Genomic DNA, 15,448 nt, shown 5'->3' with positions numbered 1-15,448 from the left:
CCCCGCCCCTTCCGGTCGTGCCCGGTCGGCCGCAGACCCGCAGCGTGCACGCGCCCGGGAAGGCGCGCCGAGAGCGCTGCTCCCACAGCCGCCGAACCGCTGACGGCGCGCCTGCCCTTCCCTGGCCGTCAGCCTCACGGCCGGTTGCAAAGGGAAGAGCTGGTGCGGAAAGCCGGCCCTTCGCTGGAACCAGCACAGAGCAGCGGGGCCTCGCGCCTGGCGGCCAGTGCCCTAGGCCCAGCCTTGAGATCGTGGAATTCCATGCCACTTACCTCCCACTCCCAACCCTTTGGCTTGAAAACCCTCGTCCTTGTTGTCGCCAGACCCCTGGGTCAGATAAGCTTCCCTTCTGCATAAGTTCACATCTGGAGATCGGGAGGAAGACATCATGCATTCCCAGTTTCGCACAACTCAGCAAGAAAAGCCTACTCAGACTTGCTCCGAATTAACGCTAAGGCAGTGTTTACTAGGTGTTGAAAACTGTTCCAAGAACTTCACTGGTTTTATCGTCACAACCCTATAAGGTAGATATGTTTATTTTATACAAGAGAAATCTGCAGCCCGGAGAAGTTGAATGACTTGCTCAAGGTCACAGAGCCAGTAAGGGGCGTGCAGTTTTGCAGCCTCTCTTCTTCCAGGGACAGAGGTCTTTCTTGGTCGGGAGTGGGTGCACAGACAGAACACGGTTCTTCAGTGAAGTATCAGGACACAAGGTAGCCCTTAGTTTTCGATTACATAGTTCCTGGGGCTCCTGCCATACACTCATCCACCTGTTCCTATACCCACAGTGAGCCAGAGCACTAAAATACAAGGAAACTTTTATTTTCAATTTTCATCAAGAAATTTTGCTGTGGTTTTTTATACTTTTGGTTCCTTTTTTTTTTCCCACTTTATTTCATTTTAGCCGCTCAGTGGCTAGAGCCGCTGGGTTCCTGGTATTAAAAAGATGCCAACAGAGGTAGCTGTGTCTCGCCCAGGGGCCCGGCCCACTCTGAATACCCCATAAAAGGAGAATAGAAAACACAAAATAAACCAACAAAATAAAACCAAAAGGAGGAAGAAATGGAGATCATTTTCTTCAAGCCTGGCAGGCACCCACAACAGTTTATGTGTAACAGACGTTACAGTGGGGAGAAGCCAGGGTCCAGAAGGCCAGCCCACCAGCTCCCTGCAGATGGCGCCGGCGCTACTGCTGCAAGTCTCTCCAGCAGGAAGGGCACCACTGCCCCTCACTCCCTTCCCTCCCCCAGTACATGGGGGCTGTTCCTTTACAATATGGAAGATGGGCAGAAGGAAGGCGAGGGTCTCTCAGGCCCCCAGGGGAGAAGCTGGGACAAGAGAAAGTGAGGAAGGTCACTGCTCAGCGGTGGAGGTGGTATCATCAATCTGGATCGTCACTGCTGCTGGGCTACCTATAGGGAAAGAGAACCAAGGAAGTCTGAATTCTTGTCCACAGGAATCCACCCAATCTCAAGGGAACTGACTGGTAACCCACCTGCCCAGTATGTAAAGCTAGGGACATAGAGCAAGGTTACTAGTTCCAGAACGGTTCTACAGGAAGAGCTGGCAAGAAGAAGAAAATGGTCCTACCTGTTGTGGAGGGGGTTCGGGTGCCCTATTTGCCAGGCGGCTGAGAATGTTACGCTCTGACATCTGTAACCTCACAGCAACCGGAGGAATTCGGGCAATGGTAGCTGGGAGTCGAGTCACATCAGCTTTCATGTCACTCAAAAGTTCTTCCAACTGTTTCAGAACTGCATAGGGAAAAAAAAGAGGTGGTGAGCTGTGGTGGTCAAGACTGAGATCCTTCTGTCCTAGCGGACCAGCCTCCCACTCCCACAATCACTTCTCAATGACCAAGTGACTGTGATGTGTTATTGTCTTTTGTCACTAAGTCACCTGACCTGGCCTCCACCATGCTCAAATTCCTACTCCTCATATTCCAGTTCCATCTGTCCAGGATTCTATGCTCTTAAGTTACCTAACCCTCTTTATCCCTTGCTCTCTATTATCTGCACTTCCTCCACTTCTTGAGAGCAGCTTATTCCTATCGTTTCCTTTTCTCATTCCTATCTTACCTCTCTACCTCCTGGATCTTTCTCCCACTTCCTTTATAACAGCCTTCTTTTCCTCATTTCACTCTCCACCTCCTCATAATGTTTTACTTTAATTAGAAACAAAATGTTGAGGGCCAGCCCATGGCTCACTCGGGAGAGTGCGGTGCTGATAACACCAAGGCCACGGGTTCGGATCCCTATATAGGGACGGCCAGTTCACTCACTGGGTGAGCGTGGTGCTGACAACACCAAGCCGAGGGTTAAGATCCCATTACGGGTCATCTTTTTTAAAAAAAAAAGAAAGAAAGAAAGAAAATGTTGAAAGGGGCCTAGAATTTAAAGAGATCTTAAATCACCTGAAAGTTACCTCTAAAGTATCCCAGATGGCACTACATTATTCTGCTTTGCTTTCCATCTCAAGAACCTGAATATATTAAGGGTTAAAAGAAACAAGGAACTACTGTCCTTGATTGTCTCCAAGATATTAGCTTCCCAAGGAGGATGGCACACCCTAGCTCCCGAAGGGTTTCTGAAAAAGGTTTGGAAACAAGAAGTCTATGTATGCTGGGGAGGGGTTAGAGGAGGGACGAGGCTGATTCAGCAGGAGGCAGGGGAGCCACTGGCTACCTTTGTGCAGGACTGCATTGGCTGGCTTGTTTCCTGCCATCGACTCCTTGGACAGGTGCTGATGACTTTCCGCCAAACACTCCACCTCAGCAAAGCGGGTGTTCAGGGCCATGGAAGGGTGAGAAGGGTCCTCTGACATGTTCAGGTAAGCCGCCCTGCGCAGCTGTTCCTCAATCACCAGGGCTTGTTCTAAGAGCTGGACAAGGGATAAAGAGGAGACGGGAGTTAGACTGACACTCATTTTGTTCATTTCTGATGGGTCCCTAAGCTCACCTCTTCCTCTGAGTAATGTGAAGCTAGAAAGAACTTCACAGATGGCTCCCTAACACCACTCCCCACACCCATTCAGTACAACATCGCACTGCTTTTCTTTTCCTCCCCCTTTGGACGTCCATGTTTTCAAAACTCTTTACCTTTCAGGTTCTCTCTTATTCAAAAATGATAAAAACTCAATTCACACAACACAATGTATAATTAAAATCAAGGGCCGGCCGTGGCTCACTCAGGAGAGCGTGGTGCTGATAAAACCAAGGCCACGGGTTCGGATCCCTATATAGGGATGGCCGGTTCACTCACTGGCTGAGTGCGGTGCTGCCCACACTGTGCCGAGGGTTAAGATCCCCTTACCGGTTATCTTTTAGAAAAAATAATAATAAAATAAATAAATAAATAAATAAAATCACAAATAATCCCACCTCCTAGAAACCCTGTTAACATTCTGATGTTTTTCTTTCCAGGATTTTCTATGCATATAATTTTTACATCATTAAAATGATACTATGTACATATCCACATTGTCTTCATTCAAAGTTAGATAGTAAGCATCTTCCTTTATCATTAACTACTCTTCAAAGTCAGAAGAGTAGAGTTGATTAGAGTGCGGTGTTTTAACAGCAAGGTCAAGGGTTCGGATCCCCATACTGGCCAGCCACCAAAAAAAAATTTTTATGGGCCGGCCCGTGGCTCACTCGGGAGAGTGCGGTGCTGATAACACCAAGGCCCCGGGTTCGGATCCCACATAGGGATGGCCGGTTCGCTCACTGGCTGAGCGTGGTGCTGACAACACCAAGTCAAGGGTTAAGATCCCCTTACCGGTCATCTTTTAAAAAAAATAAATAAAAAAAAAAATAAAAAAAAATTTGATTTTATATTGATTTTCTATCTTACCACCTTGCTGAATTTTATTATTAGTTCTAATAGTTTTCTTAGTGGATTTCTTAGAATTTTCTATATACTGTTAGACCTCATGGCGGGCTTAACATCAACACAGCTCGTGTTAAGCAACTTTCCACCCCCTTACCGGTCATCTTTTTTTAAAAAAAAAAAAAAAAAAAAAATTTTAAGTAAAAATATTTGGGTTTTTTTTTTTCTTTTTTCTCCATATCTCACTCCCATTCTTTCCTCCCGCAAAAGGCAACCCTTCTAATATACTTACTGTGCCCTCTTGTGTGTGTTCTTGAAGACTGAATATTACTTCATATGCACAGTTCTCACTTACAGAATGATGTTTTGTGTACATATAAAATGCTTTTTCTTACTTCTCCCTCTACACATATTTTTAAAAGAACCATTTATGTTCTTATATGCACACATATTTTGTTGCTTCTGTTTAATGCTGTGTGGTGTGATCCACATTTTACCTATCCATTCTCCCTATGTTGAACATTTAGGTTGTCTCCAGGCACCCCCACCAAAAATCACAGCAAGTCACTCGCATACATGTCACCTGATGGAGCCATGTATAAGTTTCTTTGAAATATATCACAAGAGGCAGAATGTTGGTTCTCAAGTTATGAGAAGACTCAATTTGCCCCAAGTATCTACTGGTTCTTAAAGAGAGTGAATCTATTAGGGGCTAGGAAAAGGGATGATATGAGAATGAGCTGTTGTTTCTTTCACAAGACCTGGCTCTATCGGCCTACTAATTTATCCCCAAACAGACCAAGCATCTCCTTTCAATCTATATACCGTGTCCCTCACCAATTCTCTCTTCTTGCCCCTAACTATGGGCATTCTCCAGGGTTAGCCCTTGGCTCACTGCTGTTCTTTAAAAGCATTCTCCCAAGAGATCTCTTCTCTCTCAGTGTCAGCCAGCACCTCTATGCAGATGATTCGATGCTTCTCAAATCTGCATCTCAAGCACTGATGGTTCTGATCCCACTAGCGTATGGTGGTAGGGGCAGGTGGTGGAGGGGTGCTGACTTGTAAGAAACAACAAATGATTTGTCTAAAATTTAATTTAGCATTCTTTTCAACAAACTGCCCCCTCTACTCTTAAATAATTTAAACTTTCTCAGTGACTCAGGCTCAAAACATCAGTTATTTCTGTAGTCTCACTCACTCCTTTGTACCTAAAATCCAGTTAAGTCAGGAGTTGGCAAACTACGACCTGTGGGCCAAATCTGGTTTGCTGCCTGTTTCTGTGTGGCCAAAGATCTAAGAATGGGCTTTACATTTTTAAATGATTGAAACATGTCAAAACAAAACTACCGTATTTTGTGATGCTTCATGAAAATTGTATGAAGTTCAGATTTTAGTGTCCATAAGTAAAGGTTTACTGGAACATATCCATACTTACTTACATACACCTATGACTGCTTTCACAGAACAATGACAGAGTTGAGAATCTGCAACAGAGACAATATGTCCCACAAAGCCTGACACCTGTCTTGCACTTTAATAGGAAAGGTTTGCTGACCCCTACAGTAAATCAGTAAGTCCAAGAAAGTCTTTTGTGTTTTGTTTCCTTTAGCCTTATCCTTTTCATGTTCCATAACCAGCATCATAGTTCGGGCCCTTTTACCTCATGACTATATGATAGTTCTATAAGCTAATGAATGCAGTTTCTATTTCCCTAGGTCCTATCAAAACTCTGTTCAGAAACCTTCAATGCTGCCCATTAACTATAAAGTAAAGTCCAAACTTTCTTGCCTGGTGCCAAGAACCCACCTACTGACCTCTAGCCCTTAACTGTCTTTTCAACCTACCTCCCAACATCACCCAACACAAATGTTATCTACAGCTCAACCGGGCTATTTGCTGCTGCCAAACACCCTAAGCCTTGCTGCCTCTGTCTTTCCCCAACCTAATCCCTTTGGTTCAAACACCCTTCTGTTTCTATCCACCAATCTCTACTGCAGTCATCAAAACTCAATTTCAATGTCACCTTCCCCATAAAGCCATTTGTGAGCTCCCTCCCTGTTATACCCCAATTCCCTCTGGAGAATTTTCTTATGGCATTCATCAGCCTCCCTCCTGATACACAGAATCACATTCATTTGATTACACATTTGCTTTACTTGAAACTGAAAGCTCCTTGAGAACAGGCATCATGTCTTATTAGCCTTTGTATCCCTGTGCCAATCATTGCTTGGTACATAACACGTGAAGGTTTATTAGTGCACATTTCTTTTTTTTTTTTTTTAAAGATGACCGGTAAGGGGATCTTAACCCTTGACTTGGTGTTGTCACGCTCAGCCAGTGAGCCAACCGGCCATCTCTATATAGGATTCGAACCCATGGCCTTGGTGTTATCCGCACCACCCGCTCCCGAGTGAGCCACGGGCTGGCCCATATTAGTGCACATTTCTTTTTTTTTTTTTTAAAGATGACCGGTAAGGGGATCTTAACCCTTGACTTGGTGTTGTCACGCTCAGCCAGTGAGCCAACCGGCCATCTCTATATAGGATTCGAACCCATGGCCTTGGTGTTATCCGCACCACACTCTCCCGAGTGAGCCACGGGCTGGCCCATATTAGTGCACATTTCCATTCTCCCAGTTATACTTAGCATAGGAGGCATGTGTTTTGTCTTCACGGTATCCCATTTGATGATCTGCCCACAAGGTGTCTTCAACAAACACTGGCTGAATTTATGACTAAGACTTCAGTGGGCTTAGCCCTAGTGAGTCTGAAAATGGAGCTTTTTGCATCTGTTTTCTACATGCACCCCGTCCTTTATCTACAGAGGTACTCTAACCCAGAAAAAAGGACCACCAGCCCACTGACAGCTCTACCCCCGCAGCGATCCAATTCAATCCCACCTCCTAACACTCCAGCCTATACTGTTCCCCCAACAAACCCAATGTACTAGTCTGTGTCATTCATTAGGCACAGTCATCTACAGCTCTTGTGTAGCTGGTTAATTTTCAAGTCTGTATGTCTTGATCCCTAATATTTAAGTTACTTGGGAGCAAAGCCTTTCACAGAATACAAAAAGTGAAAACAGTACAGCTGAATGAAAAGATTCCCTCCTTTGCAGAACCTTCTGCACTTTGAAGTCTGTCACTCACTTAACTGCTGTATTCCTCCCCATCCTGCTCACCTTGAACCTTCGAGCTAGAAACTTATTCTTGATCTCTAAGAAATTGCCACGGTTCATTTCACCCTTGAAAGGCTCATTTAGGATGGCATAGCGTGGGTCATTCTGGATGTCTTGCCACCGGGCATAGCCATGGCTATTGGAAAAGTGCTCAGGAAAAACAAAACAAGGAAAATAAGAACCTCAAACTAAGAGACCTTCAGAACCTTTCACCAAGAACCTCTGTCCAGACTCAGGCAAAGGATACTTTATGATGCCAGCTAGCAGCCAGTAGTCATGCCGTCGATGCCAGATCTCATAAGTCTTCTTGGTGACTGTGGCTGCACGTTCCTCATTCTGCCAAAGGGAGTGCAACTCTGAGGAGGAATTTAGGGAAGGTTGGAGAGGAAGGCGAAAGGCAAACAACCGTGAGAATTCAAAAGGCTATTTATTCCTGTCCCCACTACCAGACACCATCTTAGTTTAGCCTGCTTCTGGCTTGCTAACACAGAACCCAGAAGAGTACACAAGTCAGCCTCACATTCCCTCACCTAGTAGAGGTAAAGTCTCTGCACCCTAGTTTCTGACAAGAACGCTAATTTCACCTCAGATCCTTTTAACCCTCGTGGGCCCCTCATTTCCATACCAGTAAAACCACCATCTGCGATGTTGAACATGAAACGCTGTTTAATATTTTTCTTCTGCTTCTCATCATTTAGCTCCTTGGGAGTCTCTCCATTCTGGAGCATCACCTCTTTTTTCTCTTCTTCTTCTTTCTTCTCTTCTACAGGATTTGCAGGAGAAAAATGTCAGCTCCAGACAAAAGCCCAGCACCGTGACCCTTACCCACAGCACCATATGCTACAAGATACCCATGCACCTCCACCCTTTCTCCACCAGTCCACTGACAACTAAATGTGGGGGTAAAATGACTATACAGGTGTAGATTGGGAGGCAGGGAAGGATAAAGTCCTCGCTTCTGGTTTTAAAGTCCTTCAAAACCAGTCAGGTTCTCCAAACACCCACCTTTGTCCTCCACCACAATAGGAGTCAGATCTATTGCTGACTTTTCCTCCACCTTCTCCACGTCAGCAACACCTGGGGGAACAGATGGCATTGAGAATATGCCTAAAGGAAGAATGTTCTCCTCTGTTCCATACTGTTATGCAACTGGAAGAGTCCTAAATCTAAGTCTCTATGATTAAAGTCATAAAAGATGTCCGAAGAGGAGGGAAAACCTGCAATTTAAATCATCTCGTAGCTCACTTGGGAGAGTGTGGTGCTGATAACACCAAGGCCACGGGTTTGGATCCCTATATAGGGATGGCCGGTGAACTCACTTGGGAGAGCGTAGAGCTGACAACACCAAGTCAAGGGTTAAGATCCCCTTATCAGTCATCTTTTAAAAAAATTTTTTAAAAAAAAGTCAAGGAAGGGTGCAGGATTCTTCAGTGTGTCACTTCCTCCTGACATCTCTACAGCCTGGCTAGAAGTCCAAGAGTGACTATGGTTCACAAAGGGATCTGTAGTGCTTGAGTATGTGGATACCTTTAGGTTCTGTCTCCATAGGTTCCTCTGTTCTCTCTTTCACCTCTGCCTTTTCCGCTTTCTCCTCTCCCTCAGGAGGTTCAACAAGGACCTTTTCATCCTCTGGGGCAGAGGCAGGGGCAGGGGGCTGTGTACACTTCAAAGGAGAAAAAGACAGGAGATGAAGCAGACAGGCCAGCACCTAAGGAAAGAGTGGGCTTATCCATTCGCCTTTAGTATGGCATCCAGTCACCCCCATCTCTTACCTCAGTGGCAGCCTCAGGGGCTAAAGATTTAACCTCCTTTTCTCCTTCTGCACTCTCTTCTTCTTTGAGGCTATTTTCCTCTATTTTTATCCCATCTTCTGTAGACCGATAAGAGAAAATCAATTAGAAAGAAGATCCTAGATCACAGAAAAAGTCATGCCTTCTCAGTTTGTCTCCTCTTAAATTGTCCTCTCGTGCCTTTAAGAGCCAGTCCTATTCTTAGGACGGCCCTCCTAAACTGAGAGGGAGATTGCTGTGTGTCCTGCCAGCCTTCCCTGTTGGAACTGATCACAGGGGAGCAGAAAAAGCGTACGCCAGGACAAGAAGAGAGAGAGAGAAAATGACAGGACAGGAAGACTTACCAGCAGGTGGGGCAGGTGCAGGAGTATTGGGTTGTGTGTCCCCCGGAGTGGAGGGTGTAGGAGTCTTTGGGGAGGGTGACCCTGGTTGGGACATTTTCTTGTTTTCCTCTACTTCAGCTAGTTCAGGCATGCTCCAGCGCCCATTAACGTGTTCAAACTCCTGAACCTGTAGCAACAGCACAAGATGATGAAGACCCAATTCCATCTCTAGGCTTCTTCCCTATTGGCCCTCCAGTTTCCCTAGAAACCATTAACGACAGGGAAAGACTTGGGGCTCACCTTCTTACGAATCAAAGACATGACACCAATTCTAGTAAGGACATGCTGGCGAGACAGGCCTTCTCGGGGGACACCATCGGCAAAGGTCTCAGCCCCATCTGCCCCTGGCTCACATAAATGCCTCATAAAAAGAGAGACATAAGCCCTATAGTAAAGAAGAAGAGAAATGAGTTAAACAGGAATCATGCCAACTCCTAGATCAGATCCTTTCCCACCCCCGGCTAGGCATTATCACAGACACTGACTACGGTTCCACCATCACAGTGGATGGCTGGTCTCCAGACCCCAGGGCTTGCCCCAAGTTCTCTTCCAGGAAAGCCAGGAATGTAAAGTACTCTTATTACCAATAGCTTTACCTGCCATCTTCAGCAGAGAAAACAACCAATTTCCCTAGTACTGTGGATTGACCAGATAGTGCTCTAGATTAGTCACTCCAACCCCCAACTTACTTGAATTCTTTCTCTGATTTGCCTCGCAGATCTCTCACAAGCCACTGAGTGGTAAAAGCATCCTGAGGTGGCATCCCATATCGCATAATTGCATTAAGAAAAGCCTTTCGCTGACGAGCGTTAAAACCAAGTACCTAGGGAGAGAAGAAACCTAGGTGAGAGGGAGCAGTTCTCACTCCACCAGAGATCACTCACCCCCCACCCCTCCTTAGAATCATATTGCACTTACTTCAATATTCCCACCAACACGGGCCAACAGAGGAGGCAATGGCTTATCTTTATCATTCCGCAGGCCCTTACGACTAGGCCTGCGGGGAGCTGCAAGAAGAAAATAATGAATGAGTGACACTGGTAGGATATGAGACAAAGGAATATGTAAGAAAACCAGCAGAAAGGCACAGCCCTCACCTTCTGAACGTTCATCAAAGTCTTCATCACCTTCCTCTGAGGCCACTGAGTAATCGGACTGGTTGTCGGACTGGTCGTCCTGCCAATCTGGAGGGAGAGAGGGCAGATGAGCGGGGCCCACTGCTCTAGTAGATCGGCCCATGGGTGGGGGGCGGGGCCGGCCACACACACCTCGGTCCTCCTGGGAGCCATCATTGTAGTTGACCTGTTTACGGATTCTTTTTCCTTTGCCCAGATTTCGGGCTAGATCTTCTTGCTGCTGCTCATAATGGTGCCGCAGCAATTTCTCCCAGTAGTCAGGATCCACACTTTCTTCCTGTTTTATGATTTCCCGTTCTACCTCCTCTTCCTCCTGGGACAGAGGGAGGGCCAGGACTCAGGGGTGCGGAAGTCAGCACCACCAGCTACCCCTGGTCCTCACAGTTCCCATTCTGCTAGCTCCTTTTCATGACTGGACTCTTAAATACTTGGTGTGCTTGCTTAGACCTGAGAGCTTAGAAGAAATTTAATTGACAAGACATGGCTTCTCATAATTATGTATGTAGATAAGCAGTCAACATAACTGAAAAAAACCTGACATGGAGCTAGTATCACAAGAGAAGGATAAAGACACAGCATGGTTTCTTCAAATCCTTTCTACTGATGCATGTACAGTTGAGAGATAGCAAAATGAAAAAAAGAGAGCTTAGAGCCTTAGCAAGGCAGAATGGAGAAGCTTCCGAAACACTGCAAAAGATTTTCAAGAGAAAAAATAGAAGGGCTGTAAGCCCTCTTCTTCATAAACTTCCTAAGTTTGTCAACTATCTGCAAAAAAAAGGAAAGAAAAAAATTATATAAATTCTCTTATGTCCCAATAATGTTTATGCTCCTCTGAAAGTCTTATTTAAATTATATTTTTTTTCAGATGCCTCTTCAGGACCTCTGATTGATTCCATATCCCTTATATTAGAATTAAACTGCTGCTCATTGGACAGATCGTCTAGGCAACAAGTCAACAGAGTAACCATTACTCTTTCAGAGGGAGAGAAGAAATCTAGGGTTATCAGTGGTAGGAGTGGGGAGGGAGAGGGGGATGGGGAGAGATTGGAGAAGTGGCATAAAGAATAGGTACAATTTGTAACAATATATATACTAGTAATATAGATTTGATCAATATATGTCAACTTTGAACCCCCAAAATATGTATAATCAATTATGATGCAATAAAAATTTTTAAAAAGAATTAAACCACTGCTAACAGTATAGTATTACAAAACAACCTGAATACCCATCATTATGGAACTAATTAAATTACAGTACTTCCAAATAAGGACATACAATACAGCAAAACTGAAAAGTGGGAGGGGGAACCTTTTTATGTTCTGATTTGGACTTTATCTCCAAGATATAAAGCAAGATAGAAATCATTATGCGGGCCGGCCCGTGGCTCACTCGGTAGAGTGCGGTGCTGATAACACCAAGGCCCCGGGTTCGGATCCCACATAGGGATGGCCGGTTCGCTCACTGGCTGAGCGTGGTGCTGACAACACCAAGTCAAGGGTTAAGATCCCCTTACCGGTCATCTTTAAAAAAAAAAAAAAAGAAATCATTATGCATAATATATTATTTTTTTGTTTCAAAGAAAAAAAGGTATTTGTGTGCATGTATATGTGAGTATATACACATAAGTGTGTATGAATGTATGTTTAATTTGTATGCACATAAAAATATTTTTGGAAAGATAGGAAAGATATAAAAGAAACTGAAAACATCAGTTGTCCCCAGGAAGGGAACTAGGTTGTTAGAGGACAGGGGTAGAAAAGAGATACCTTTGTATCTTTTAAATTTTGAACCATATGAATTACTATCTATTCAAAAGTTTAAAATATTTTTAAAGAAGTAAACAGCAGCTGCAGTCACTAATCAGAGGACAACTTGTGTACCTGTGTAGTCACTAGCAGAGATTAGCCACTTAGTGCTCACTGCTATTGAAAAGGAATGTGGAGCGCCCTATCAGCACGGTAGCTCTTGATTGAACACTACTGGTCTACAGGCCTACGTCAGACTTTTCAGCCCCAGTTACACATAAGCTGAGATTAGTAGCATCACCTTCAAGAAAAAGATAATAGGCATGTACCAGAAAAACACAGCAAGGGGGACAGTTCTGAGTTGGATGAGAAAACATGGCAAAAGGCCGGCCCGTGGCTCACTCGGTAGAGTGCGGTGCTGATAACACCAAGGCCACGGGTTCGGATCCTATATATTCAAAGAAAAAAAGGTATTTGTGTCCATGTATATGTGAGTATATACACATAAGTGTGTATGAATGTATGTTTAATTTGTATGCACATAAAAATTTCAAAGAAAAAAAGGTATTTGTGTCCATGTATATGTGAGTATATACACATAAGTGTGTATGAATGTATGTTTAATTTGTATGCACATAAAAATTTCAAAGAAAAAAAGGTATTTGTGTCCATGTATATGTGAGTATATACACATAAGTGTGTATGAATGTATGTTTAATTTGTATGCACATAAAAATCTGACAACACCAGGCCAAGGGTTGAGATCCCCTTACCGGTCATCCTTTTAAAAAAAAAAAAAAAAGAAAAAAAAGAAAACATGGCAAAGACCATCAGAAACCTTTGTCAGTTCAAAGAACCCTGAGTGATTTAAAGGGAGAGAAAGCAAATTTTATTTTTCATTCATTTAGGAGAGAAAAATATCCCAACAAGCCATTCATTTCTTACTGTTTTAGGTTTTTTTTTTTTTTGGAGGCTGGTGGTTCAGGGATTGAACCCTGGACCTTGGTGTTATCTGCACCACACTCTAACCAACTGAGCTAACCAGCCAGCCTTGTTTTAGCATTTTTTGTTTTTCACTGTAAAAAAAACAATAAAAAGAAGGGAAGAGAAAAAAGGGAAATAACAATTCTAATCTTTTAAAAAACACAAGGGGATAGACTACCCAGGTATATATCTGATCTCCTGACTTTTCTCCAAAGAGACTTGAAGTAGCATACAAAACATTAGTTTGTCCCCAGGAAGGGAACTAGTTTGTTAGAAAATGTATTTGCAAGGTTAATAAAATACATAAGAGCCAATATATAACTGTTGTGTGTAAAATTTGGCTATAAGTTTCCTGGTAGCCAAGGCAGAGATGAAAATGTGATTAGTCATATATTACAGCCTTTGTTTTCAAGAGAAGAGGTCTATCAATGCACTAATTTGCCTAGGGATGTCTTCCTCTTGTCTCAAACACCACCTTGGTCTCAATTCCAATTTTCAGACCAATCACCAAGCACAGCATTGCTCTGGACTTCTACTCACCCCCATTTCTTCTTCCCGCACCACATACTGGGCCACTTTGAACGAGCTCAAATATTCATTCATTCCCTGCAATTCTGTGTCTTCAGTCTCATCCTGGTTACGGTCCAGCAGTCGTTCAATGGCCTTATCATCGTAGTGGATAACACTGCTATCTTCTCCTTCTTTGTTATCTCCTCCTATAAAGAATTAGGGGCCCATACCCCCAAAGTCAGCTTCAGCAGCTGCAGTAGAAAAAGCAAGTCCCACAGAACCCTCAGTATCAGAGATACTCCTTACCTTTTACAGAAGCCAAGCCCCACACCAAAATTTAAATTCCTGACTAGCTTACCTCCATCTGTGGCTTCATCCTTGAATAGTTCCTCAGTGCCAAATTTGAGGATATCATCAAGCTCCTGTTTGGACATAGATCCAGTCTTGGAGCCCAGCCCAGGCCGCACCACGAGATGAGTCAGCATCATCTTCTTCTTTGCCACCTGCGTGATACGCTCCTCCACTGATGCACGGGTCACAAACCGATAGATCATCACCTTCTTATTTTGCCCAATACGATGAGCTCTGCTAAAGGCCTACAGTTGAATAAGAAGTAAAGCCAGAATCCATATTTTCCTGTTGCCACTCTTGCCTTGACTTCCACATAAATAAGCTAAATCCAGTACAAGGCAAAGGCTGCAGCTTGCCTTCATACAAAACCTCCTTTGGTACCCCAGCTCCCAGACATCACCCTCTATCATGCTACCCGAAACAGGACCATGGCTAAACCAACTCTCTGGCTTACAACAAGGTAAACAACATAAAAACAGTCTATTGTTTTTCATTTAACTAATTCCAGATGGTGGTGCCCTCATAGAGAACACCAGGAATTTCCAATAAGTTACTGTATTCTAAGGCTACTTCTGCTCACCTGGATGTCATTATGGGGGTTCCAGTCAGAGTCATAGATAATAACTGTGTCAGCAGTGGCCAGATTGATTCCAAGGCCCCCAGCTCGTGTGGAAAGCAAGAAGCAGAACTGCTGAGCACCCGGTGCTAAGAAAGGAAGCAAAAACACCATTAGAAGTGTCTCCTGAATTTCCATTAATAAATGTAGAAGGAATGTCAGAAGTATAAAGCCTCATCAGACAAACACCACAGCAATAACTGGGTGGTATTGGTTTTTTGGCCGCTGGCCAGTACGGAGTCTGAACCTGTGACCATGGTGTTGTAAGGCTTTGCTCTAACCAACTGGGCTAACAGGCCAGGCCTCCATAGTAATAATTGTTATAAGCAAGGACCACTGATGGATACCGAAATCTATGTAAAAGTTTAAGGAGAAACAGGATATTAGCATAGTCTCAAGTATCTCCCCTGAAGATATTTCAATCATGTTGGGAAAAAAAGAGTAATTTTACAATGGAGAAAAACTCAGCAGTCACCATCTTAGCCAAGTGATCAAGTCATCACCAGTAATGGAACACATGAACCTCATGTCCACCTCCCAAGATGATACACTAAAAACGACATGGCATCATTTCTGTGACATTCTTGCCCAAAATGTCTAATCTAATCAAGAGAAAACATCAGACAGACCCAAACTTAGAGACACTTTACAAATTAACTGACCAGTATTCATCAAAAGTATCAACATCATGAAAGGGAAGGAAAAAAATGAAGAAATGTCACAGATGGGAGGAGGTATAATAACTAAATGCAATGTGGGACCTGGGATTGGATCCTGAAACAGAAAAAGAACATTAGGGGAAAAACTGATGACATTCAATTAAGGTCTGTAATTTAGTTAATAGTATAATACCAATGTTAATTTCCTGGTTTTGATCATTGTGCTGTGGTTATATGTTATTATTAAGAGAAACTGAGTAAAGAGTA

General features: G+C 43.8%; 1 protein-coding gene across 4 annotated transcripts in view; it reads right to left on the bottom strand.

Annotated features, from left to right (window-relative positions):
* Positions 1 to 501: 501 nt before the first annotated feature.
* The window catches only part of CHD4 (chromodomain helicase DNA binding protein 4), a 28,842-nt gene continuing 13,895 nt past the window's right edge, over positions 502 to 15,448 (bottom strand). For 2 of the 4 annotated variants that reach the window (XM_008584839.1, XM_008584841.1), the window contains exons 23-40: positions 14,487 to 14,611; positions 13,914 to 14,151; positions 13,586 to 13,761; positions 10,446 to 10,626; positions 10,275 to 10,361; positions 10,096 to 10,184; positions 9,867 to 10,000; positions 9,418 to 9,562; positions 9,139 to 9,304; positions 8,777 to 8,874; positions 8,532 to 8,667; positions 8,010 to 8,081; positions 7,630 to 7,767; positions 7,252 to 7,360; positions 7,008 to 7,140; positions 2,685 to 2,880; positions 1,591 to 1,754; positions 502 to 1,412 (exon numbers count right to left, since the gene is read on the bottom strand). In XM_008584839.1, the coding sequence (XP_008583061.1) occupies positions 1,395 to 1,412; positions 1,591 to 1,754; positions 2,685 to 2,880; positions 7,008 to 7,140; positions 7,252 to 7,360; positions 7,630 to 7,767; positions 8,010 to 8,081; positions 8,532 to 8,667; positions 8,777 to 8,874; positions 9,139 to 9,304; positions 9,418 to 9,562; positions 9,867 to 10,000; positions 10,096 to 10,184; positions 10,275 to 10,361; positions 10,446 to 10,626; positions 13,586 to 13,761; positions 13,914 to 14,151; positions 14,487 to 14,611 (2,405 nt within the window). In that variant the 3' untranslated portion in view covers positions 502 to 1,394. Of the gene's footprint in view, positions 1,413 to 1,590; positions 1,755 to 2,684; positions 2,881 to 7,007; positions 7,141 to 7,251; positions 7,361 to 7,629; positions 7,768 to 8,009; positions 8,082 to 8,531; positions 8,668 to 8,776; positions 8,875 to 9,138; positions 9,305 to 9,417; positions 9,563 to 9,866; positions 10,001 to 10,095; positions 10,185 to 10,274; positions 10,627 to 13,585; positions 13,762 to 13,913; positions 14,152 to 14,486; positions 14,612 to 15,448 lie in introns of all 4 variants that reach the window. The other 2 variants (XM_008584840.1, XM_008584838.1) reach the window with 2 other exon arrangements.

This window comes from Galeopterus variegatus, unplaced genomic scaffold (assembly GCF_000696425.1).
Source record: "Galeopterus variegatus unplaced genomic scaffold, G_variegatus-3.0.2 Scaffold3382, whole genome shotgun sequence".
In the NCBI taxonomy this organism is placed as follows: domain Eukaryota; kingdom Metazoa; phylum Chordata; class Mammalia; order Dermoptera; family Cynocephalidae; genus Galeopterus; species Galeopterus variegatus.
Note: the sequence above shows the minus strand (reverse complement) of the source record. Positions and strands in the feature narration are given on the sequence as shown.